Source organism: Haliaeetus albicilla, chromosome 3 (assembly GCF_947461875.1).
Source record: "Haliaeetus albicilla chromosome 3, bHalAlb1.1, whole genome shotgun sequence".
Taxonomy (NCBI): domain Eukaryota; kingdom Metazoa; phylum Chordata; class Aves; order Accipitriformes; family Accipitridae; genus Haliaeetus; species Haliaeetus albicilla.
Genome location: NC_091485.1, coordinates 827124 through 852121, shown reverse-complemented (window position 1 = coordinate 852121; position 24998 = coordinate 827124). Strand labels below are relative to the sequence as shown.

General features: G+C 38.4%; 1 protein-coding gene across 1 annotated transcript; it reads right to left on the bottom strand.

Annotated features, from left to right (window-relative positions):
• Positions 1–275: 275 nt before the first annotated feature.
• On the bottom strand, positions 276–23387 carry SPMIP7 (sperm microtubule inner protein 7). The gene is given in 9 exon segments (XM_069778574.1): positions 276–387; positions 11689–11796; positions 12342–12383; positions 13485–13552; positions 13995–14065; positions 14068–14150; positions 14807–14880; positions 15842–15921; positions 22706–23387. Coding segments are annotated over 9 exon segments (1152 nt in total). The 5' UTR covers positions 23220–23387.
• Positions 23388–24998: the final 1611 nt, after the last annotated feature.

Genomic DNA, 24998 nt, shown 5'->3' with positions numbered 1-24998 from the left:
AGTGTAGAAATAATCCACATTTAAAAATCATGATTTACCTCAGTGTTAAGGTACCTTCCCAATATGTACCTTACGATGTTCCAGAAAAATTCTAAAACCTCAAAAGGATTTCAGATTAGCATGACAATAATGTGGTGGGATCCAACCCCAACTGCTCTGTATTTTTTAAGCCAACGGAATGTCATGCTTAACATTTAATTGTTCTTCAACTAAATAAATGCAATTAGGATTTTCCCTGTAATCTTTCTGAACAAGCTGAGAAATATACCTCATACCTACCCATGCATTTGTGCAATTATTGATGGGGTTGTTGATGGAAGATTAGAATTTGCCGGGTGAGTTGCTGACCAATGAACCTTGCCAGTGTGTCCAGGGATATTTGGAGTGCTAAAGGAAAAAGTTAAAGGGGGGATGGGGGTAGAGAAAGGTAAATTAAATGACTATAGGCTTGAAATACGACTTACAGATCAGTTCTAAAATAGCTAGTGTTTATTAAAGATGGATAGGGTAAAAATTCTTCATAATATAATGAGTAGTCCTTAGAATGTATGAACTGGCACAGCTTCTTTACGATCAGCAAAACAACTTTATGATGATCTAGCTGAAGATCCGACCCAAAATCTTTGGTTAGACATGGCAAAAGTGAGTTCTTTAATGACTTTTCCTTTTTCCCCCCCCTCCAGTTTCTTAGGTTGAATATCTGTATGATATTCACGATTACAAGCAACATTCAATCTCAAAGAAAAAATGGGGTCACAGGGTTTGCATAGAACACAAAAAGCAACGAAATAGTCTTTAAAAATGTGACACAGATTTAGCTCATATTTAGGTTCCAGCTTCAAATATGGAATTTAGGTAGCAGGCTTTGGGCCAACAGGTGTGATTTCTCATGGCTTAAACCATAAATGATTTCCCAAATGATTCTAAAGTTTTCTAAATTTCCCCTAGAATTTATTAAGAATGTATTTACATGTACATGTAATATTATTAACACTACTTAGACACATCAACTTAAATTCTAGCTCGAGTACACTAGTGGATTGAGACAGTATGTGCCACATCTTGGAAAATAAAAGCCTTTTGTTAATTCTGATGCTAAGTTTTAATGTGAAATTCAAAAAGAAAGTTCCTTAAAGAGATGGAGGAAATAATTCTACTTATCTGACATAGCACAACAGAAAATTTTGAGAGCAATTGCTGCAAGATGAAGCAGAGATGAACAAAATTAACGAAAAAAAAAAAGGAGGTACTAATATGAATTCAGAGAGATAATCCATGAAGATTAAAAATAAAACAATCTAAACCCCCAATATGACAGCTTTTTTTCAGCACAAAGTTATTCAGAGTATTATCAGTACTGTTCTATATTGACAACTCAAAATAGGACACTGCTGAATTATACATATATCCAGACAGCCCATACACATGGAGGTAAGAGCTCATGACAAGCTGTTCCACCCACTGAATCAACTAAATATTTGGGATTGTAAACCTTGCCTCCATTAGTGTTTTGCAGGTCTTCAGACCACATAAATGATAACAGTGCCTCCTTTAAAATAATCTCTGAGGTATTTTTTGGTTCCCCTGTACTCTGGGTAAAAATAAACAGTTCCTTTAATTATAAAGTGCATAGAGCTATTAGTTTCAGTACAGCTGATCAGCTACTTCTCCGCAACTAAGTTCAGCACAGGATGCAAAACTGGACATATGTGCAAGATGTGGTTTATCAGAAAATTCTTTGACTTGTGTACTAGGAAACTTGGCTCTGATATTTGTCACCAGAATAGCAGAGGTAATGACAAAATGCTGTATCTACCTACCACAGTTATAACAAAGGACTGTGGGTGAACTATACGTGCCACAGGAGCATTGGTGGTATATGTTGTAGTCTTTGTAACCATATTTAGCAGAAAGACCATCTAGTCCTTTGTCTTATTTTGGAGTAGCCTTGCACTAACCCATACATTCATACACTGCTATACTCCCTGGGCCATGCTCCAGTACATGACCCCACAGAGAAGATGGCTTTATAGCATCAGTACAGCAGTTTTGCAGCACTTCAGAAGCTGTTACCTATAGGGAATGGCCAAGTAGTTGGCTGAGCAAGTAAAAAATCTGCTCTCTGTTTTGACAGTGGCCATGCAGGGGTAACAAGTAGGCCTGAAAATCTAGTACAGCAGTAGAACATATTTTCATAATTGGGCAAAATGGCTTGCAGACAAATTTGCTTTTTCATGTCAAACTAGACAATTGTTAGGTTATGTGCAGATTAGATAACTCTGTAGAAAATTTCACCTGCATGTGCAGAGATCCCACTGAGGGACACAACGGACTTTGGGTGTGTGTGAGTATAAGCACATGTATTCATGAAAACCTGAAAATGTGGTATCACTTTGAAAGAATCAGTCAGACTGCGAACAGAGTTTTATTACCCTGGTGACATGCTACATACCAAGATACATCTCTCACATGTAATAAAGAAATTCCGTTAACTTCCTTGAAATTGTGTGAGCGTCACAAAGAGAAGGATATCACAAGAAGCCCCATATTAACCTGCAACATTTTATAAGCCTATTTGGAGTTAACTTACATAATAACTATACAATTGTGGAGGTATTAGAATACATTATGCACTGTGAGGCATCCGACTGATAAAATCATCTGACCTTTAAATCTTGCAAAACTAGAAGAAAATAGAAAAGCATCATAAGTTGTGAAAGGTGAGCCAAAAATCAAGCCTGAGAGATGACCCAACATGAAGCCTTGTTCTGACTGTTTGTTAGAAAGGATTGACAGAAGCTGGTATATTCATAACACGTGTGAAGGATGTAGCTCTGAAAGAGAAGAGAGATGGGCAGAGAGAAGCTAAAAGTACCAGGATAGTAAGAAAGCTTACACTACAGTAAAGCAGCTGCTCTCCTGGGAACCTGCAAAGAAGATGCAAAAAATGTGCTGCGGTTATGTATGAGATAAAGCAGAAGAAACTGAGGTTAAAAAAATACCCCTTTGGTTTTTTGTTTTTGGATCATGCTGTCTAGCTCTTCTGTGTTTTCTCTGATGAGCTGCTAAACCAGATTGTTGCTGCTAAAGAAAACAGCTAAGTGCCAGGCTACCACTGGGCAACATACAAAACTCCTCTGTGGTTATGCTGTCGTCATCAAGTTTTCTTTCTGTAACCATGACATCTCTCTTGTTCATACACTTGTTATCATGCTAGCAGCTCTTAGTCCCAATAGTAAGAAACATACAGTGTTGACAGTTGAATCTGTGCAAGCTCTAAGATTTTTTAAGTGGAATGTAGTGATTCTGAGTGCCTCTGCTTTGGTGTGCCTCTATTTTGTATGTCCACCTTGGGATGTCTTTGAAGATTTTTATTTCCTGGTAGCGTTCAGGAAAAACAGTGTGGACTTTATTTAGATGGCCACCCATACTGACATTTAGAGCTATCTGAGATGCCTTAAGGTATCTGAGATAACCCCCTATAGCACAGGACCCGCAGGAGATCTGTGATGGTGTCTACAAATGATGGTCTAGGGTGTCTCCAGGGCATTGGATGCCCAGGTTTCCCATGTATGGGAGCAAAATCAAGATTTCCCCCAAACAATTTGTAGTTCTTGAAAACCTTGGATCTAGCACTTCAGCTTAAGCGACTGAGGTATCCAAGTTCTTTGTACAAGAATTCTATCTAGTGAAAGCTATCTGGTAGATTCTTACCTTGCACTTATGAGCAAAGAGTTCCTAACATCTTACTCTTTCTTAGAAACACTGCTGTATAAATCTCATAGAACTAAATCACCAGATTAAGTCATTAACTAGCTCATCTGGTTACTGCAATTATAAAACAGGCCTCTCAGGTCTCACTCACAGTACGTAAAGACTTGCAGCTGGCTTCCACCTCAAATTCCCTTCCAGGAAGACTGACGTGTCACATGTTTGTGGCCCTTCTTTTACTCCATGATCCTATTTGCCAAGCAGAATAATCTGTGGTAAAAATGCCTCAGACGCAATCCTATGTCAGGAAACTCAGAGCATACAGTCTCTTGTGTTGGGAAAGAATATACCTGAGAGAACTTGTGAAGTCAAAACAAGGTGCTCCATGCAGAGTGAAGAATGGGACCAACAGGATTTTTGAACAGAGCATTCTGGGTTGCATTTCATACCCTCCTCCCTCAGCGATCAAAGCAGGATAGGGAATGGGTATTTACAAATGGACTTGGGGTTTCTAAAAGGATAAAACCATCAAAGTGGTAATTCCCCAGAAATATTTTTAGTCATGTTGAACTGGAACATTTTGTTTCTACAATTTCAAACAGTTTTATTCTGCTTTCAACTTTTTCAACCCCTCTTTTTAGTACAGGGTATTACTTTTCAGAAACAAGGAAGCATTTCAAGCCAGCAATAAAATCTCATTTGGAAAATGTCAAAGTAGGATATTTCAGCATCCCCCACCCTCAATCCCCCAAATGACTCAAACTGGAAGATCATTCAAAAAGGCATACATGGTAGACAAGCTGTCAGTTTCTGAAGAAAAGACGCATTGTGGGAAAGCTCTTAGGCAGCCCATAAAAATGAGTATGCAAGGTGCAAGGCAGCAGAGGGTCCTGTCCCCAGCTAATTGTGGCCTATGAGGTTTCTGTGGTAACTTGAAATGATAAGGGATGCATACACACAGTCAGTTGGAAGCTGACTACACTGAAGAAATATGACTGAAGTCACCACAGATATACTGATGTGATAGTAGCATTTTGCCCAATGTGCTTGAGAAACCAAGAATAAAGAGTAGTTTCAGAGAACAGTTTTGTGCAAGAACTGCACGACTTGAAACACTCTGGACTTTGTCTTCCTAGAAACTGTATGTCTTAAGTTCCCATTTCAATCAACTGCTTCCAGAAATGGATTTTGGTCAGATTTTGTCTTCTCTCTGACACAGACAACCTCTGTGGCCTTGGACAAGTCACTTCAGCCTCCTCAGTCTTCATCTTTCAAAAACTAATACTATAATCTACTTCACCACTGTTATGGCAATGAATTAGTTGATGCTTCAAAAGTGCTTCTAAGTAACACTTTGTTAGAATGCATATGTATTGTGTAAGCACTGCCCTCTACCGAGTATTAGCAGAGCCGATGAATTATGAGTAGCAAGTTTTAAAATGTTAATGACTGCCAGATTTTTACTTAATTCTGGAGGCAGAGGCTTTTAATGTGGAACAAGAAAACATAATCTCTGTCCTAACTGCTTTTGTCAAATTTCAAGAGGTAGGTTCCAGTAAGTACCACAGTGAAAATCAGGAAGTTGCTGTGCTATAATACAAAAGACACACAAAAGAGGAAAGCACAACTCAGATAATCAGATACCTGATTGATATGAACTGTTGCTATGTACGCTGGAAAGCACTAAGTGTGCTACACCGTTACTACACTAAGTACTGCTAACTCACTGAGGGTGTAAGGGAGTTCTAACAATGCCAAGGAGGAGAGTTATTTGTGTCTGTCAGACTGAGCATTTACCAGAGCCCTGCCCATGAATGCTACAAAGGAAATCCCCATCACCAGCGTGTGAGGCTTTTTTTCCATCGACCCTTGAAACACCTGCAGAACTAAAATACCACATAGAGCATAACCTTGTTTCAGCAGCTGATTGGGGAAGAGGTCAACAAAGGAAAAAGCTGGTGACTAGGGGTGAAAAGAATTATACAAAATTACATACCTATAAAGATGTTTAAGAAAAAGAGAACAGCAGATGATTTTGTTGGGAATCCATATGATGCAATAAAACCAGTTTCTCTATGGTTTTCAAAATTACTAGGTTCAAAACGCACTTCTGAATAAGAAAAAGATTTTTTCAAAGTAGTTGTTAATAACAAGAAAGAATGAATTGGGTCATTACTTATTTTCACTTATTAATAACACGGAGCCTCTCAAAAGTGTCCAGAGAATTTAGCAGTCTGAGCCTTCCTGGAAGTCACTGTAGCTGTGTGGCGAAGTTTCCTCCTCTGTGTAACTTGCCCAAGAGAGCTGAAAATACAGTGTTTCTTCAGAATTCAGACCGTCGTCCTCTTCCTTGATACACATTTGGGTTGAAGCAGCAGTTACACACAGGGGATCAGATTTTTAAAAGTGCTCAGTACCTAAAAGTTTCATTGTGGTGTTTGTGGCCAGATTTTCACAGGAGCTCAGCAATCAACGTGCACCCAGAATGTGAGCTCTTTCAGAATACTGGTTTTCATGTGTGGTTGCTGAGCTATTTTTGAAAGCCTGGCTGGCTGCACAAAATATACTCTTTAGCTCTCAGTTGCTTCCCTACCTAGTATATGGTTAGCTATGTGACATATAAAACCAAATGCAGAATTCATCTTCCACAAATAAATAAATATTCTAAGCAAATAATTCATAATCAAAACAGTAAGAAACAAAGAAAAAATAACCAAGGAAAACAGACATAATCAATTCAGACTTCAAAGTCTTCTAACACATATCGCAGAGGTCTCAGTTCTGCAAAATATATGAACTCAATTCTATCCCTGTTCATGAAATCTTGTTCAGCAGATACCTTTAACTCACTGATTCCAATGGAATTTACACTTCCTGGGTTTGAAAGAAAAGGAAGCAAATACAAGAAGAGAGTTTAAAGTAGGCAGATGAGTGGAGAAAGTAGGGAAAAAAAAACACAAGAAAGTGAAAATATGCACAAAAAACTCAGTAAATTTAAAAATACAAAAAAAGCCACTTGAGTCACTGGACAATTGTTGTCCAGCATACCTAACAAAACTACACAAGCAACATACAATGAAAATACAAAAAAGAACCAAAGCATTCAATTTGGAACCTCGTTGGTTTGTGGCATAAAAAGATGAGATTCAAGCCTACAAGTCCTGTGCTCTGACAATGTAGTCCACTCAACAAGAGCACTGAGCTGTAAAACAAGATCATGATAGGTTTTATAAAAGATTTTTGGAGATCTGTTGGTGAAAAAGAGCTGCATTAGAGATTTTCAGAGTGCTCTTTCACAACAACTTCCTAATTTTTTGACTGGCTCTTTTTTTTAAAAAAGATTTCTATGTTGCCCTTGGCAAAGAAATGATAGAAGATTCCAGCTGTTAGGCATACTTTGCAACATAACCGAGGATGAAAGAGAGGAACGAGTTCATCCTAAAGCAAATTCAGGAGTGCATACACAAACCAAGGATATTAAGAATGATGCTACATTCCGGGGCTGGAACAGACCTCAAGAGATGATGTAACTGATCCCTTTCCCCCAAGACAGGCTTTAATGACAGCCTGGGAGAGAATGAGAGGAACTGAATTACCAGGATCTTTGGTCAAGTGTGAAGATGAAAAGTCTGACCTGAGAAAAGCACTTCCACAGCTCCCTTAGGGAAATGCCCACTGATTATCCTAGACTGCCACCAGATCACAAACATAGTTTTGCTTAATAAGTTCAGATTCATAAATTTAGCACTTCTAGATGAATCACAACACTTATGACGTGGCTTTTTACATGTGGTGAAGGCTCCCACAGATATTCCATGTCTGAACCACAGAGAAAAACTGGATAAAAAGTGACTTAGATTCCTAAGTCTTCACTTGTGTCCCAGCCTAACTTTTAAGAACTATGGCCATAATTTTGTGCTAATTACTATTTTTTAAAACCAATTTTCAGCAAAGCATCATTTCAATGGCTTAAAGCTCAGAGTTTGGCACAAAAAAAGGCACAGGCTAGGGCTCAGGATACATGCAGTTTCATTCCTAACTGTGCTACAGATTCCCAATGGGATTTGGCAAACTGCTTAATCACACTGCACCTGGATTCCCATCTGTACAACTTCCAAATTGCATGCTAAGGACTTCAGGGTATTATCTAGAGTGCTGGGTATATGCACAGCAGCTTTTCACAGCACTGATCTTATACTAGGGGCTTTTAGGCTCAACTGCAGCATAAATCATGACTTTTATCTTTTTTCTAATTCCTTAAGAAAAAAGAAGAAAAACAGAAGATGGTTTCCTGTTCTGCCAAAAGGAAGAGAGGGTGGGCACAAGGGTAACATACAAGATATGCCCAGGTTCACCACTCTTCCTGTTTGTCTCTGCAAAATTACATGACAGATGACTCTTAGCTAGTTTCAGCTTTGCTAATAATTTGAATGGCAACCACTTTCTTGCATGGTCTGGGGAAGAGCAGTGTCTCACTCTGGAGTAATGCCTGAGCACTGATGCTGCCGCCCAAGTGCTAGAGGCAGGAAGCGCAACTGCTAGTCCATGAAAGAGTGAAAGTGACTATCTACAAAGAGATTTTTACATTTTACAGACTTCCAAAGCATATTTAGGCTTCTAAATCCAAAGCATACATCTAACTTCTCAAGGATTTTGGTGGGAGTCTAGCAGCCTTAATACCTTTACACATCTTTCCAGAACTACTGGCAAACACACAAAGTGGAAAAAAAAAATTATAGCGAGTACTTTTATGTCTTCTTCTGACTTCCTTCTTTCTTCCACTTAAAATCATAGCAATCTTGATGCCTGACAATCATAGACAGAGAATAAATATGAAAAATTTAATAGAATTTTTCAGGTGGAATTGAGTTTTTCACAGATTTGAGATGTCAGAATCTTTTAGGTTTCAGAGATCTTGGTCTCCTTGTTGCCAGAAATCAATGAAACCCATAGCCTCACTCACTAAAGAACAGGAAAATTACATAGAGAATACTGGAGAAGGTAATACAGAACCTGTTGCTCAAACTTATAAATACACCATGATACCATACGCTGCAAATAGTACCAGACAAGATGTCTGTCAGTTTGCAGCACAGTGTACACATCAGCTTCTATTCTTCAAAGCTCTACAGCAAAAGCAGTATGACAAGACAGAACTAAGGGTTAATAGCTCTGCTAACTTCCCTACAAACTCAGAAATCTCTGTTCAGCATTATGTTGCATGCTATGTGTCCTGTATTTTTAAAGCACATTTCTCAATAATAATTTTATACTATTTTATGTTCTAATTCAAGCAGAAGTTAAAAGTTAGATGAAGGCTGTGAGAAATCAGATGACTTGTGCAGGAGGCGAGATAAAACAATCAGAATGGTGCATTATGTACATAAAAGCTTGGTATTAATAGGTTTGGTTGTAGTCATACGGGTCAAATTTGACCATCTTACAATGCTTAGCACCTTACTTTGCCTGTGAACCTACTGCTGTAATAAGTAAGGCTGTGTGAAGAATGATGTGCTGTTCCCCACACGTGTGTGACAGCATGTGATGCATTGCAAAAGGATATGCATTCTCCCTGAAACTGATGTAAGAAACAGAAATGAACAGACCTAAGGTGGAGCTCAGAAATTCCAGCTACTTCCAAGGCAGCTCCCATCAACTAGGAATGTTTAGCACATACTCTGCTATATGTGGTAAGGCCCAGCATTGTGCCTTTTCTTCAGAACAGAGGGCAATATTTTTACAGCTTCTCTCCCTCTGCTTCCTCCAGTGAAGTATTTCTTCTGTAGTTTCCCCAGAGATGTGGACTTTGCAAGACCACTGAAAGGACAGAAAGGAAAGGCCTATGCAAAGACAAAACCTGATTAAGTAAACAGAACAGTCTCTTTCCTCTTTTATGATTTTTAGTTCTTACCATTAAGTTGTTAGTTTTACCATTTTACTTGCTCAAAAGTTTGCAATAAATGCTTAATACCAGCTCAAACTACTAAAGACAGCTTTAGGAAAGGCTTAAAGTGAAAACCTTTGAATTTCAAAGTTCGTGATCTAGCTAAAAGTAAGGTGTTCCTAATGGCATTCAGGAAGCTTTTGCAAACTCAACGGCCATCTAGTGACTAAAGTTAAAAATCACATATTTTTAACATGGCAGTGTCCTGGTTTCAGCTGGGATAGAGTTAACTGTCTTCCTAGTAGCTGGTACGGTGCTATGTTTTGAGTCCAGTATGAGAAGAACGTTGATAACACTGATGTTTTCAGTCGTTGCTAAGTAATGTTTAGTCTAAAGTCAAGGATTTTTCATCTTCTCATGCCCAGCCAGTGAGAAAGCTGGAGGGGCACAAGAAGTTGGCACAGGACACAGCCAGGACAGCTGACCCAAATGGGCCAACGGGGTATTCCATACCATGTGACGTCACATCTAGTATATAAACAGGGGAGGGGGGGCGGGGAATTGCCGCTCGGGGACTAGCTGGGTGTCAGTCGGTGGGTGGTGAGCAATTGCACTGCGCATCATTTGTACATTCTAATCCTTTTATTACTACTGTTGTCATTTTATTAGTGTTATCATCATTATTAGTTTCTTCTTTTCTGTTCTATTAAACCGTTCTTATCTCAACCCACGAGTTTTACTTCTTTTCCTGATTTTCTCCCCCATCTCACTGGGGGGGGGCGGGGAGTAAGCGGCTGCATGGTGCTTAGTTGCTGGCTGGGGTTAAACCACGACAGGCAGTATTCAAGTCATACTGCCCATTCAAACAATGGCACATGCACTTCTACTCAACAGACCTGTTCATTAATACTAAAGAACAGGAGCTATCTGAAGTATGAAAGTATGGCATAGTTTGAAAATAAACATAGTTTTTTTGGAAGTAAGGACTCTATTCAGAATGGCATCAGCAGTAATTCCTGGTGCATGCTAAGCTCAGAACCTTCTCTTCCATGTCCTCCCCACTTGAGCCTTGAATGTAACACAAATCTATTTCCTGCTGCTGGGCATTTACAGGAATGCCTGAGTTAGGTAGTACCAGCATCATTAGAAACCTTAAGTCAGGTGTTTTGGGGTATGATCTAGGAGATGTACTCAGACTAGCTTCACGTGCAACCTTTCTCAATTGAAAAAAAATTGAAAGGTGCCTGCTAAGTTCTTAAAACTTGGTTCTGCAATTAGTCTAGCAAGGTTAACAACAGGAGGGAGAGTATACTCTGATTTCCATACCAGCCTAGGTCAGAGCCTGCCAATTGTGAAGAGTTCATTATACCAAGACAGATTATACCATCACACTGGTGTTACCACAGGCAGCTTTCACTTCCCAGGATTAGAACGCTAGTTTTTGGTCTGACAGTCAATTGTTGTCAGTCCATTATGACCATTCTGTACTAGATGTCACTTGGGTCACAGAGCAACTCCTGGATGGCAAAAAACCTAATCAACATTTCTGGTTGAAAAGCATGATGCAAGGTGTTAGGAGCATAATTTCCCTGGAACTATAACACTAATGAGATACAATAAAGAATCAGGCCTTAATGTTCTATGACAAATTCATACTTAGTCAAAACAGGTTGCATTTAAGCTTACCATAACGCAAGTTGATGGATAAAATCTGTTATACCATCATCTCAGTAGACATCTCTCTGCTTATTTTTGTATCAGCTTCCTTGACTAATTTTGTATATCTAGGCTGAATGGTCCCTTAGATTTATACAGACCTACACCGACCACTGTATGCAGTTACCACTGTAGGCCATTTACTACTGACTCAGTTATTAAAAAGGACTCTTCATGTTCAAGCTTCAGTCTGAAAGCCCACTGCTCTTTCTGTGTTAATAGACCTCATTCAAGTTATTAAAAAGAATAAGGAGTGCTCCCCCCAATTTTTTTCATTCTTATGGCCCAAGACCAGATCTTTAACTGTTTTTTCCCCTTTCCCAAGTAAAAAGAACTCAAGAGGCAGTATCAAAATCATGCTAAAAAGAGAATCATACTGTGCAGTGTTTGTGTAGCAAGGCTTTGAAGTTTGCACATAGTTAAGTGGGATTAAGTCTACATTGGCATTGTCAATGTCTTCAAAATTTACTGCACCAACACAGCCACTGTCTGGATAGAAAGGAAATCAAAGATACGTACATTATTCATAAGACAGCTGGTGGAGGCAGCTGAACCATATACAGCATGTTCCAAAATTCTAGTTATTTATTAAAATGGTCCACAAGAAAAAACATGGACATTAACTGCCCTGTGTGCTTGGCATGTCCCAAGATGAAAACAATCATCTGCTGAACTCGCAGCACATAACAAATGACAGCTCTAGTACCTATGTACAGAGAGGAGGCTTGGGAAGAATAGAAATAAGATAGAAATGTGTCATCTCTTCTCCTTTTGGCTATGCCCATGATCAGACTGGGATATTCTTCCAACGAGGACATGACAGGATCCTGATTTCTAGTTTACAGGTAAAACGCTGGAGTCACCAGCAAGCAGAGGAGACTCAACACATGCTCTCCCTTGGCACCAGAAAATATCTTAAGATTAGATAACATAGTCCATCTACAACTCTTGCTTCAAAAAATGAGAGATAGATTGCTTGGGCTTAATCAAAAATGTAGAAGTAAAAAAACCCCAGGGACATTGTACTTACATATACAAAGGGCTACGACAGGTTCGAGAGCTTCGGCTTACACTGTTAAAGACAAAATAGATTAATCACCTTTTTTTCACCAGACAGAATAACCTGATAGAATATTTATGAGGTCCCAAAAGAGAGGTGGTGACAAGTCAAAGTTTTGCTCTTGGAATGATGCAATGCTCATTTGAATTTGGTAAAAGACCGTGGTAAATGATTAGGTTGGCATATATGCTAAATGACCCAGTTCAGCAGGCAGAATCCTGTCTTTTAATCTTTATCCTCAGATACTGGGACTTCAGTCAATTTCCTAGGATGGTACAAGCAAGTTTTCTTTAAAAATGAACTGCTTCTCTACTTGTAACACTTCTCTCATTCAATTCTTGAGAACACAGGAAAATTTAACATCAGGTCTGAATTTCTCTCTTGGTCTGTCCCTGCAAGCTGCTCTCACTGTCCACGTCTATATTCCTTTGAAAGAGCAACATTCAAGAAACCATAATGCTAGCGTTTTCTATCTCCCTTCCACCCTGCAGAGGTACCTGTCTCTCCCATTGTATGCCTGACTGTGCCCAGCAGCACACCTATCCCTTGAGTTTGCCCAAGCAAACCTGCTGGCTCGTAGTCTGGAAAGGAGGCAAGCTCTAGTTCTCCTATCTTGCTTTGACCAACCTTTCCTTCCGCATCTCTACTTGGCTCCTATCTGAGGCCTTCTGAGCCTCCTGTCACCCTTTACTGCGCTCATCTGAAATGCCCCACTCTGAGATAGGACAGAACAGGCAAAATACAGAGTGAAGAAAAGACACCAATGCGCAGGTGATTGTTTTGGATTCTATAGACAGCAGATAAAACCTTGAGTTTGTACATGTGTATGGTTACCATGATGTTTTCATAAATGTCATGTCTTAATGAAAACATCAGATGTATGAAGTCATGACAATCATTGACTTTACAGATTTCTTCTGTTCTGCTTTTTATATTTAACTCTCTCACAGGAGAAGCATGCTAGAGTATACTTTTCATATAGATATTGTATATCTTAACTTCTCTAGTCATAGAATGCTGCTGAATTTAGTCTTCTGAAATAATTAACTGTACACAGACTTCATAAAGGAAGTGTTTAGAGGACCCCGATATTCACAAAAAAATGAAACTTACAAATCAACAGGTCTCTGTGGAGAGGTAAAAGACCTTGTTTGAAATCTGTCCCAGAAGGCTCCAACAACCTAAAATCATAATTAGATGGTTCTTGTAAGGCAACATTATCTAATTAATTTGGCTTAATAGATTTTCATGCAGCGATCAGAACCAATTGCAGGACTGAATTTTAGTTTAGTAAAAATACTAATTATTACAGTTAATAATCACAAGTAAGCTAACTTAACATGAGATTTGTTATGGTACAGCATCATTCCTATCAACCAATTTTTCATCAATATTCTTGTCCTCTCCTTTGGTACTGTGCATGCGTATCTTCTTCTGTACCAATTTACAGAGGAGGGGGAGGGAAAAACTATGAAATCATTTGAGGCAATTACTGCAGTGTGCTGATGACCTTAAATGTTCACTTGGTACTTTTTTTATTTGAAAACATCGCTGTGGGTTTACGTGTATGACCTACACAAAATTTAGGCTACATTTCATTAACAAAACCTAAAACCAGTCGACAATAAATCATTCACTGTCTTGCCTTATTTCAGGTTCAGGATTGTATCTCCTTTTTGCAAAACTCTGGGAACAGGATCAGCCAACACTTCCACTGTCGATTCTGGAGGCTGGACTTTGGAAGCTAACATATTATCCCAGGGAACTTCTTCATAAGCTCTAGATCAACAATAAAAAAGAAGAGAAAAAACTTCCCATATAACCATTAGTGAATGAAATCAGTAGCTAGATAATAAGGAATTGTGTGACAAAGAAGGATGTAGAAAATAACAAAGGTGTGTATTTCTAGTTTAAAGGGAAATGAAAAGCCTGGAATTCTTTGCTTCTTGGAGAACACATAGTTACAGTACAGTTTCACAGGCTTATCTTCTTTAAAACTGTCTCGCTCACTAACTGAAAGAGGTAGTTTATCTTCCAATGAGCTTACAGTGATGATGGGATTTATTTCGTCTAAATTTGAATAATCAGCTAAGTGAGACGAGACACAAATAGAGATTAGACACCAGTCATATCATGCCTGTGACAGCCGTTGAAGACAGATGTACAGAATGCCCTTTTGGAAACTCCAGCTTCTCTTCACTGCCTATAGGGGAAGCAGAGATGAAAGGCACAGACTGGACACAAGCTTTTAGATAACTAAAGTTCATGTGATGAATCCTATGCTGAATGCTGTTAAAACACCAGAAGTTCTGAGTGATAGAAAAATTGTTTGTAGTCTTATATGCCCTGCTACCTAAAGGTACATAGTAGCAAAAAGATTAAAAAATAAAGTAAAGCACAAGCAAAAACTGTTTTTAAAAGAAATAGTGTCTCACTTTCAGTATTTGACTTGCAGAAATAAGTCTCTTGCTTTTTCTTCTCTCCACCTTGCAGAATGATCACTTGATTCCTAAGAGAAATCAAATACATGTCAGAAAGCAACGCTATCTACCTATATGATACTATGATTGCTTGTTTAAAGGGTGAACCGTATGTATCTGCATTTTTCTAGTTTACTACCTTCTTTTGCATCAGAATGTGAAACATGCAATTTCACATACTTCACCAGCCAGCACTGGAGATCAAGAATGGATCTGTTTCTGAGGAGTTTTACTCAGGAAGGAAAATGTAATATAGTGAATACAAATTTAAAAATTAAAATGTCACTGCCTCTCTACTCCTTAAGAATGTAGCTTTCCATTTGTCTATTATTTATAAAATGGCATAGCAAATGCACTTTGCAGTCCCTAACATATGCCCGATTTATTCATACGATGTTCATTGCTACAAAAGGGGTCCAACTTAAAGAACTATTTAAGCATGTGCAACACTTTAAGGACTATGAATAGTCTCATCAGTGTAGAAGGAAGAAGGATGCCATTACATTTTCAGTATAGGAAAAGACTTAATTAGACTTGCGCTATGGAATCATTGATGGTTTTTTATTTACTTATTTGTTTGTGACTTGCACCAAATAAGGCAGTGCCTAAGTATTAAATATATGAGTATTTATACCAAGTATGAGGTTTGGGTATCTTTTGTACGTTCTGGTATTTTTTCTCTAACTCTGTCTCCAGCTACACATAACTGACATTGGTTGTATCAGTCTCACATTACGGTCTAAATGCCTTAACCAGCGTAACAGTACAAAAAAAGAAGATTATTGGAGCAATAGCCACCATTAAAATCTGGTCATGCTAACATACGGCTACCTGAAATGTAGTGCTTATTTCAATATAATTAGATGAAGAAATGAAAAAGTCACTACACTACTGTAATCACTGCCAAAGTATGTTGAATGGAAAGCAGACTAGAAACAAATTTATTTAAATATTTTTTCTGTCATTACAAGAAGAGCACCAGACACTTGCCTTGAGATTGGGATCCATACAAAATGCAAAGATATGGTTTTGGTCAGGTAGATCAGCAACTTTCACTGGACTTCTCCAACCTGAAAGAAAGGGCTTCCTATTGTGTTAATCAATTTTTAGCAATCATTATTGTTTTAAACTGGATGAAAACAATCCGTGGCTTCCCATAAAAATTGATGCACCAGTGTCCAGATACCTGTTACCACTCTGAATTACAAACTTCCACAAAAATATATTAAATTACACGGAAGATGAAAGTGATAAATGATATCACAACATACATTGCTATGGTTTAGTCTACTTCACATATTCTCATGTACAGTACTTACTGTATAAAGGTAAGTATCCAAATTATGAAATATAATAACAAAAGCTTGCTAATGCAACCTGAACTAGTAATTACATATTGCATTTCTACAGTTACATAATTTTTGCCAACCCTGAAAGCAATAAACAATTCCTTCCATGAGCAGTAGGTGACCGATTTCCTAAAGGTATTTCTCTCTCTCCTTCATCCTCCCAACTTCATATTCCAATAATTTGAGCTCTCCCTGACCAGGTCCTGTAAATCAGGCTTACCCACCAAGAGGCCAGTTACTGTAGAGTCACATATGTGCTGACTGACTGGTGAGCCAGCATACACATGCTGATAACCAAGTGAGCTGCTGCCAAATAGGAAGATGTTATAATGCCTGAGTTACCCTCAAGAGCAACACTCATTTATGTCTTTCGTCTCCCCAGACTTCAATCTTCAAAAATCTTGCAGGGATGCAATTATCCTTGAGATGTTTATATCTCTTTCAAATTTGGCAGAAATTGGCCAATGGGGTTAAAAGTTATTAGGGGAGAACCAATAGATAAATAAACAAGACGAATGGAAACAACCTGTCTCCTTAGGGAATCAGGATGAATCCCACAAAATAATCCCGTAAACAAGGTAAGGGATATGTATGAGAGTATCATCTGAACTGCTGTGCCATTAACTAGCATGATGCTTTTTGTGACTTTGGAAAAGGTGTATTTCTAAACATACTTTGTTATACTACAGTAAAAGGGGTAGGCAGCCACACAGCCATCACACCACTCTCTCTGTGAACACTGGATACTATTATTTAGTATCAAGAATGTACTACTTCAGTAGTACATTAGTACATTAGTTTTCAACCTGCTTGTTTCTTCCAGACCCCTAAAAATCTCCAATGCCTATGAAGACCTTTATGTAGCAAATTTAAGCTAATTCATAATTGAGTTACTTTTCCTAGTTATTTGCAGAAATTTTAGGTATACTTTGGAGAAAATAGTTCAAAGACTAAAAGTTGAAAACCACTGTGCAGAATGCAAAATGAGTTCCTGCAGAACTAATCACTCTGACAAAGTTTAAAAGAAAATCACAGCTTTCAGTAAAAGAAACTAAGTTTAGTACACTAATGTTGTATGTAGATACTGAAATAATATGACCCGGGTTTTAAAAGAGCTTTTTGCACAGTGTGCTGTAACTTTAAGTTGCTGCTTTTGAAAAGCTTGACAGAATTTGTGGATCTTTGCACTGTGAAGAGCTTTCAAAATTAAAACAATCATTTCGGAAAGTGTCTCTTAAACAGGTAATGTGCTTCCAGTAAAGATTGCGGCTGCATCTTCATTGCCTCAGCTTTGTGTAAAATCTAAATGCTATCTGCAAATATACGACTTGTACTCATATGTGAATGTTTCCATTAAGTTTTATGTCTGAAATGTTCTAATTACTTAATAGGTATGCATGTACTAGTGCCCTCTACAGTAAAGAGGTAGATGGCTCAAATATATCCATTCATATGTCCTAGTAGTTCCATAAAAATAGTCTTCCCCTGGTTCATTGATTAAAGAGCTAAAGGTTGCAACTGTTATTCTTTGTGTTGTATGTGTAAAACACTCATGTCAGCTACAATGTCCTTAGGAGGACATGTATATAATTTTACATTTGCTTTGATAATTGTACATATGAATTTCTAGAGACCTCTGCTCTTGTACTCTATACTGTAATTTGCCATCTTGACACTACTGTCCTACTGCTGGGATGATTAATCTTCTAACATTTACTTCCTTTTCTTTCAGTGGAATGATCTAGCATAAAAACTGCAATAATTTTTTCTTTAAGTCAACTTTCTGGAGGCTTCAATGCTGCTAATGATTTGCTCAGTCCACAGGACTGAAAATGGCATGATCCGTTCTTGTCCAAGTTGGGAACTTAGTGTCTTGGCTTTGTCACTTTTAACTAATGACAAGCTTAATGATAGTGTCAGTTTCAGTCTATTACTTAAACTTGTCTCCTAATCTGACAAAGCAGGATTCAATGACGGATAATGAATTTAGGCAATTTCTGGCTTGGATTCTGAGTTAGAAACTGAAGATGTACTCATTCATATTTCTAAGCTGTTTCCCAGAAACCATGAAAGCCAGAACATCTCTTTGTTTTGTTTTTAAAGGAAAAAGTTAAATTTTTATGTCACCATATGAAGAAATATGCAGAGAGGTTTCACAAAACCAGCAGTCACACAAGCTTCACTGCACCTCACTGCCATTCGAAAACTGTGCACTGTTTTTGACCTCTTATATTTTAAATTTAGTAGGAGTATTGACTTCAGTGGGCCCAGCAAAAGATAATACTGCCAAATGAAAGGTTTACAGATAACTCTTCCAGATTCTTTTGCTTTGTTCTTTGGTTAATTATTCTACTTCTCTTTATATATGGAAAATAAATATAACCCATTAACATTACTTCTTATCTCTCCTACTCCTTTGAAAGAAAAAGCTACAAATCACCCCCTGAAAACTAACTATAAATAAGCATAAACCCCATCAGTTTATATTGGAAAGACATTCATGACAGAAGAAGCAACAGAGAAAGAACAAAGCTGTTGAATGAAGAAAGCATCACTCTGCTCTTAGGGAAATGAAAAACAAATGCACAGTGAAATACATAACTGTAGGGATGATAAATAATCAAATCCTTAGTGAAACCACAGTTGTTTTATTCAATGGCACTCAGCCCTCTGAGTTTTTATGCATTATTTCCAGATGACCTACTAGCTTATTAGGCAGTATGCTATTACACAATTCATTGTGTTACGGGTAGTTATTTAATAGCACAGATATTCTTGAGCTTACTGTAGGCCATTTTTCATTCTTAGTTGACTTTGTTTATATGCTACAATACTTATGAGCTATGCATGTTATTTACGAGTGTGCTTGAATTGTTAATTTGATGTTTTTCAAGTTGCACACTTTTTTGCTCTTTGCTTTACACGTTGTTGCCTCTGACTAATCTTTCTTCTTTCTCTTTCTGCAGGCAGGTAAAAGGTTTTATCTCACCAAGTACCTATGTTACAAACTGGGGCTGCACCAGCATTGCCTACAGTCATTTTCTATCATTATTTGAAAGGTAGGAGAGGCTGGAATCCTACCTTGATATGCCTCACACTCACTCAATGTGCTGCTTAATCCTGGATTACTCCTGTATGATTACTTCTCCAGAGTAATGATTACTCTGGAGAAAAGGCTTCTTGCTTCAGGAGAGGAAGCACTGGGAAGGGAACTCCTTCTTTACAAAGGCCAATGGGAAATTAGTATAAAGTGACCACAATTATTTCAACAAGTTCTGGATAAAGTTCCTCAGCAGAGCCTCTTAAAGTAACAATGGAATAAAGATAAGATCTCCGCATGGATAAATAATTGATTAGAAGATCAGAAAAGGAGGGAAGGGGTAAATGATCAGTTTTCCAGGTGGATGGAGATAACTGCTAGAGAGACCTGGAGTAACCCATTTAGGCTTAGGACTTTGTTGCTTAACATATTCACAAGTGACCTGGAAATAGTGGGTTGGAAGTTAAATGGTGGGTTCAAAAAGCAAATGGATATATTAGTGAAGCCAAATCTATGACTCCATGACTACTAACTACAAACACACCATCTCCTGGTCATGAACCCATGGTCAACAAAACATCACATGATAGGAAATTACGCGGAGGAAGTATGATGATATTCTTTGTTAATTATCCACAGTCTTGGATGGAATACTGGACTAGTTGGGCTTTTGGACAAATTCAAATATGGCCACTCTAGTAGAGGCATGAGTTAACAGCTTATTTCTTATAGAAAATGGTTACTATCAAGTCTATAGGTAAACTCTACGGTGTTTCCCATTTCCCAGTTTTTGAAGAAAACTGTGTCTACAGATGTGTCAGCTTCCAGGAAGGGCAAGAAGTTATCTCTGCTCTATATCAGACTTATCAAATACCCTGGTTCCTTCTGCCATCCCCATGCCCATCTCTGTGCTAAGCCATACAAAACAGAATAATAATTACAAACTGGATATGAGGGCTTCATCACCAGGTTTCCAGGTACAAATATACCTGCACGCTCAAATTCTGAGGGCCTCTTAAACATTGCAAAGAAAATTGAGACCTCAGAGAAAAGGTTACAAAATTCTGTTGTCATGTGACTGAAAGAAGGGGACTCTACAGGCAAACACTGTCAACTTCCTAAAGACCTCATCTTCTAGCACTGAGCACCTTCCCTATACCGAGCGAGAATACATGAAGAATGGCTCTTCAGCTGTCTCCCTTCTCTGGCAGGCCCTGACTCTTCAGTCTCAGAATGACCTTCTTTGTCAGCTTCTCACCTTTGCTCTGCTATCACAGAGCCTAACTGTTCAATAAACTGGCTTTGCTCAGTAGATGCAGAAGACTGCTGGGGAAGTTCAAAGTAACACTGTTGACTGCCAAAGCCATAGCACTACATCTCACAACAGAGAACCTCCTGTCTGCTGCAGATGTTTATATACCTCAGCTCATCTGTCTCAAAGGCTGCTTCTGTCTCTCTTTTTTTTCCATTCACCCCCAACACAGTGGAGAAAGTGACTGTAGAATTTGCTTGTAAAATGCCTTACTGATCTCTCTTTCAGCACAACCTCCCCAAACAGCTTAGCTGTGGAATGTCTTGGGACTGTTATCTAGAAAGGTTAGCAACTTTCATCACATCATGTGCCTGGGGGTTGGTAGTTGGGCTGGGCTCTGAATCACATAGCTGAAATCTGGAATTTGTTTATGCAGTCTTATTAAATATAGTAGCTTAAAACTCAACTACTTTTTATATCTATATTTACACATTTGTAGTTAATACCTCAGCATCACAGGATAACTTGTAAATGAATGCTAGGTTTGGAAGAACATTTGCACAGCTTCCTTAAGAAATTTATGCTGGACTAGTATCTGTTTCAAGGTTTGTCCCTGAGTTAAGTTTGACTGTTTCTGACACCTTCAGTGGAGTCAGTATTTCACTTCAATAGTGAACTTTACCCAACAAAAAAATCACCAGAAACCCACCAAACAGTTTCTATCTGCTTTCTGGAACTACTCTCCATTTCAGACCACTTTCTTGACTGTAACTCAGGTTCCTGACTTGATGACATTCAGTTTCAGATTTTGTCTGTGTTCATTACAGGTGTGTCTCTTATCTGCCAGAGTATCTCTCTCTTTGTCTCTGTCTGCTTTTCTCTGTGTTGGAAAAATTAATGGTCAGATAGAATTGCGTATCTCAAATCTTCCTTCCCCTTCACTTTTCCAGAAGCTTGCAGAAAAAACCAGCTGATCAGTTCTGACTGATGTCTGAGGTCTAATTCCACATATAAATGGGGAACACAGTAACTGAGAAATAAGAGTGAAAATTATACGGGATGCGCAAGAAAAAAAAAGGAAAATTATGGACTCTATTGTTTTATCCCTTGTGGTTTCTTGGGTTCTTTTGGGTTCTGTTATATGACTGTAGTTAAGCTTAAAGTGATTTAAAATGCAAAGTTCAAAGACAGAAACAAGGAACAAAACTTGTTCCAAAACCACTGTCTGAACTTGTAGCACGTAGAGACTTTATGGAGACAGTAACATGGATGAAGTATAGCTAACTGTGAAGTGTGTGTTATCTCTGTATAGTAAAATGGAACAAGGAGCTCATTTATGTTTCTTTACTATGTTCTAAGAAATGCCCCCCCTCATCTATGAGCATGTTGCCTGAGTTCTCATAAAATTTTGTTCCAGCTGCATTGAGCATTTCTCTATGAAAATCATTGGAATTGCCTTAATCTTTATAAAAATTCAACCATATTGCTTATTGTTAATTATGTCTGCCTTTAGAAGCCCTGGGTAGATATTTCTGCTTTCCAGAATTTTCATCAGAAAATTCTGAATAGTAACCACCAACCCAATTTTGCTTCATGTTAAAAAGAGTGAATTTCCATTTTGATCCTGTCAATACAAAATGACCAGACCCAACTTAATGTGTAACACATTGATACAAAATAAGAGGGTAACGTGTACTCTGTCCAACATGTGATGGCAGTCCTAAAGAGCTTCTGTTCTCTGATCAACTAGACACTGGAATAGGTCTTTAAATGGGCTGCGCTGCAGCTTGTTAGGAAATACTAAAGGACACAGAAATATCCAGGGGGTTTCATGACTCTGGAGTGATTTGTTATTTTGGTTTACATTAAAACAGGTGCTCATTAGAACTATTGTATATAACTTCACAATTTACATAAATAAGATTTTTTTAAACATTATTTACCTTCAAAGATTTTGGTTTGGTTTGGTTTTAGCATTAGAATGCTCATTAGAATTTGCTGACTGGTACCTCTTTGCTACAGCAGGGACAGTGAATCATATAAACACCCTACTGCAGTTGTTATATTCAGTTCAAATATCCAGGGCAAATCTATTTTATACGGTTGTTCTTTCAGGACCTTGGGGGATGGAGTTCGGAAACTAATTTTATTTTTTAGTTAAGCATCACCAATTTCTTTGGGGATTAAGAAATAAAAATAGTAGTTTGCTTTACCTCTGAGTCGTGCCCTGACAGAAACAGCTGACAGAGCCCTGGAGTTCTACCTTCTGTCCTGGCTAGTTTTCTCCAGGAAGATCATCTGCCTCCTGTGGGCAGGCTGGCATCTCTTTCCTGTGATGGGGACCCACTGGTGAGGTTTCACACCACTGTAGTCTACCAGGGATTCAATGGCGCTTCCAACATTGGGCTGCAGGTCAGCATCTGCTCCGGGACTCACAAAACCTGAGCAGGGATTTACTAAAGGCACGTTATCCCGGTGTGGCAGTAAAGTGTAATTTGGCCCTACTGGAGGGGTGAATGGATTCAATTTAAGGAAAGAATTACTGTTTTTCTCTTCAAAGCTGGCAAAGCCATGTCTGTTCTCAGGATGTCTCACAACAGGCATGCACACCTTCTTTAACGGACTTTGATACTGTTGGCAATCCATCTTGTGAACTGGTTCAACTGACAAGGCGGACTTTTTAAAGGCACTTGCCTGCCTTTCAGCTCCATGGGAAAGCAGAGTCATTCTCTTCTGTCGTCCTTATGTGGCACTAAACTTAAAAGATTCCACTTTCTCCTGTTTCTCCAAGTTTCTGAAGTCCTAGCCAACAAACCACAGTAAAACTAGAGGTCATCCTGCAGAAGATCAGTGCACAGAAACCATGAAGAGCAAGGCAGTGGTTGAAGTAGTGAATTTTTTCCTGAAAAGAGATATATCAAGTATGTTACAAAAAGAACAGAGCCATTGAGTGAGCAGAGAGTTTTTTTGTTGCTTGGTAACGATGGAAACAACCTCACAATGAAATGTCTCCTGGTGTGAAACATGGTTCATGCATACCACAGCAATCTAGTCCTTCAAGGGAACACAGATAGCAACTTGAAATGGCACTACAAATTACTTATTTGTCTGTTAGAGACAAAATTAAGAAGTTTTCAGTCTTACTAAGAATTATATGGTGCTTTCGTTGAAGTATTTTAAAATAAGCTACTCTGTTGGTATCTAGATCACAAATACGAATTAAATTGAAACATAGATTTAACACAAACAAAACTTATCAAACAAAACCACAGATAAATGCAAATCCAGAAAATTTAAGATTATTACTTGGAATAAGTAAATCAAATTGACATCAGAGTTTTCCATGCAGCTTAATTACCTCCAGAGTTTTGACATTTGTTCTATCATGTTGGCAAATCCATTAATGTCTCAGCTCAGAATATGCAGCACTCATTTCCTAATCCCAAGCTTGACGGTACTCATTCAGCAGTCTAAACAAAAGCAGTGTGATTTACAGAGGTCCTCTCTCCATGGATTTAGTGCCATCTGCAAAGGTCTGGCACTTCGGAAAAATCAAACTACCTTTATTTGGACAGCTCAGCTCACACTATGGGGGCCTTTATTTTGTGGCCTTGTCAGGAATAGTAGGGCACAGAGTCTGATCATTTTCTCATTTATGTTAGTCTCACACAGATGTAACCTCCCTGAATTCCTAACTTGCTCTTGATTAACACTAAATCAGAAATGGGCCTAACATTTATTACAGTACTGGTTTATAGTACTAAAAAGTTGTGTTCCATAATGCAGAATCATGGTGGAGTGTTTTTTCAGTAGTTTGCTGATGGAGCAGGAAAAAAAGAAATAAAGCTTCTTTCTTTATTAAGACAGCTTTCATATATAGGTCACAAGAACTAAAATGGGTAAAAAGTGACAGCTGAGAACATTGTATATGCAGGACCACCACTCTAAGGTTAAGCCAATACTATGAAAACACAGAACTCGTGCCCATTTTCTATCACACTTGTACATTCAAGTTAGTGAAAAGGTACTTTCAAAATTTGACTTCTGCCAGTAACAAGCCTTTAAAATGCCATACTGGTGTCTATATTTACTAAGATTCAGTAATCTCCATACCAAATATAATCAGTTTTACACTAGAAATATCCAGTGTCGCAGCCTGACCTTTTCCTCCACTTCTTACCTTCTCCTGGAAAGCTTTAGAAAGAGATGGCAGGAGGGGCAAAGACATGGGACCCAGGTAAGGCACAGGATGGAAGACATTGCAAGGATGACTCATGTTTTGTTGCACTCATTTTGCAGAGTGAAATGCAATTAAAGCTTATGCTGGTTTTGGCTGGGATAGAGTTAATTTTCTTCATAGTAGCTTGTATGGGGCTGTGTTTTAGATTTGTGCTGGAAAGAGTGTTGATAATACAGGCATGTTTGGTTACTGCCGAGCTGTCCCTCCGGCCGCCCCCAGGTGCAGCCCGCACCCCCGCAGGCCTGGCTGCTTCAACGCAGCTGCCC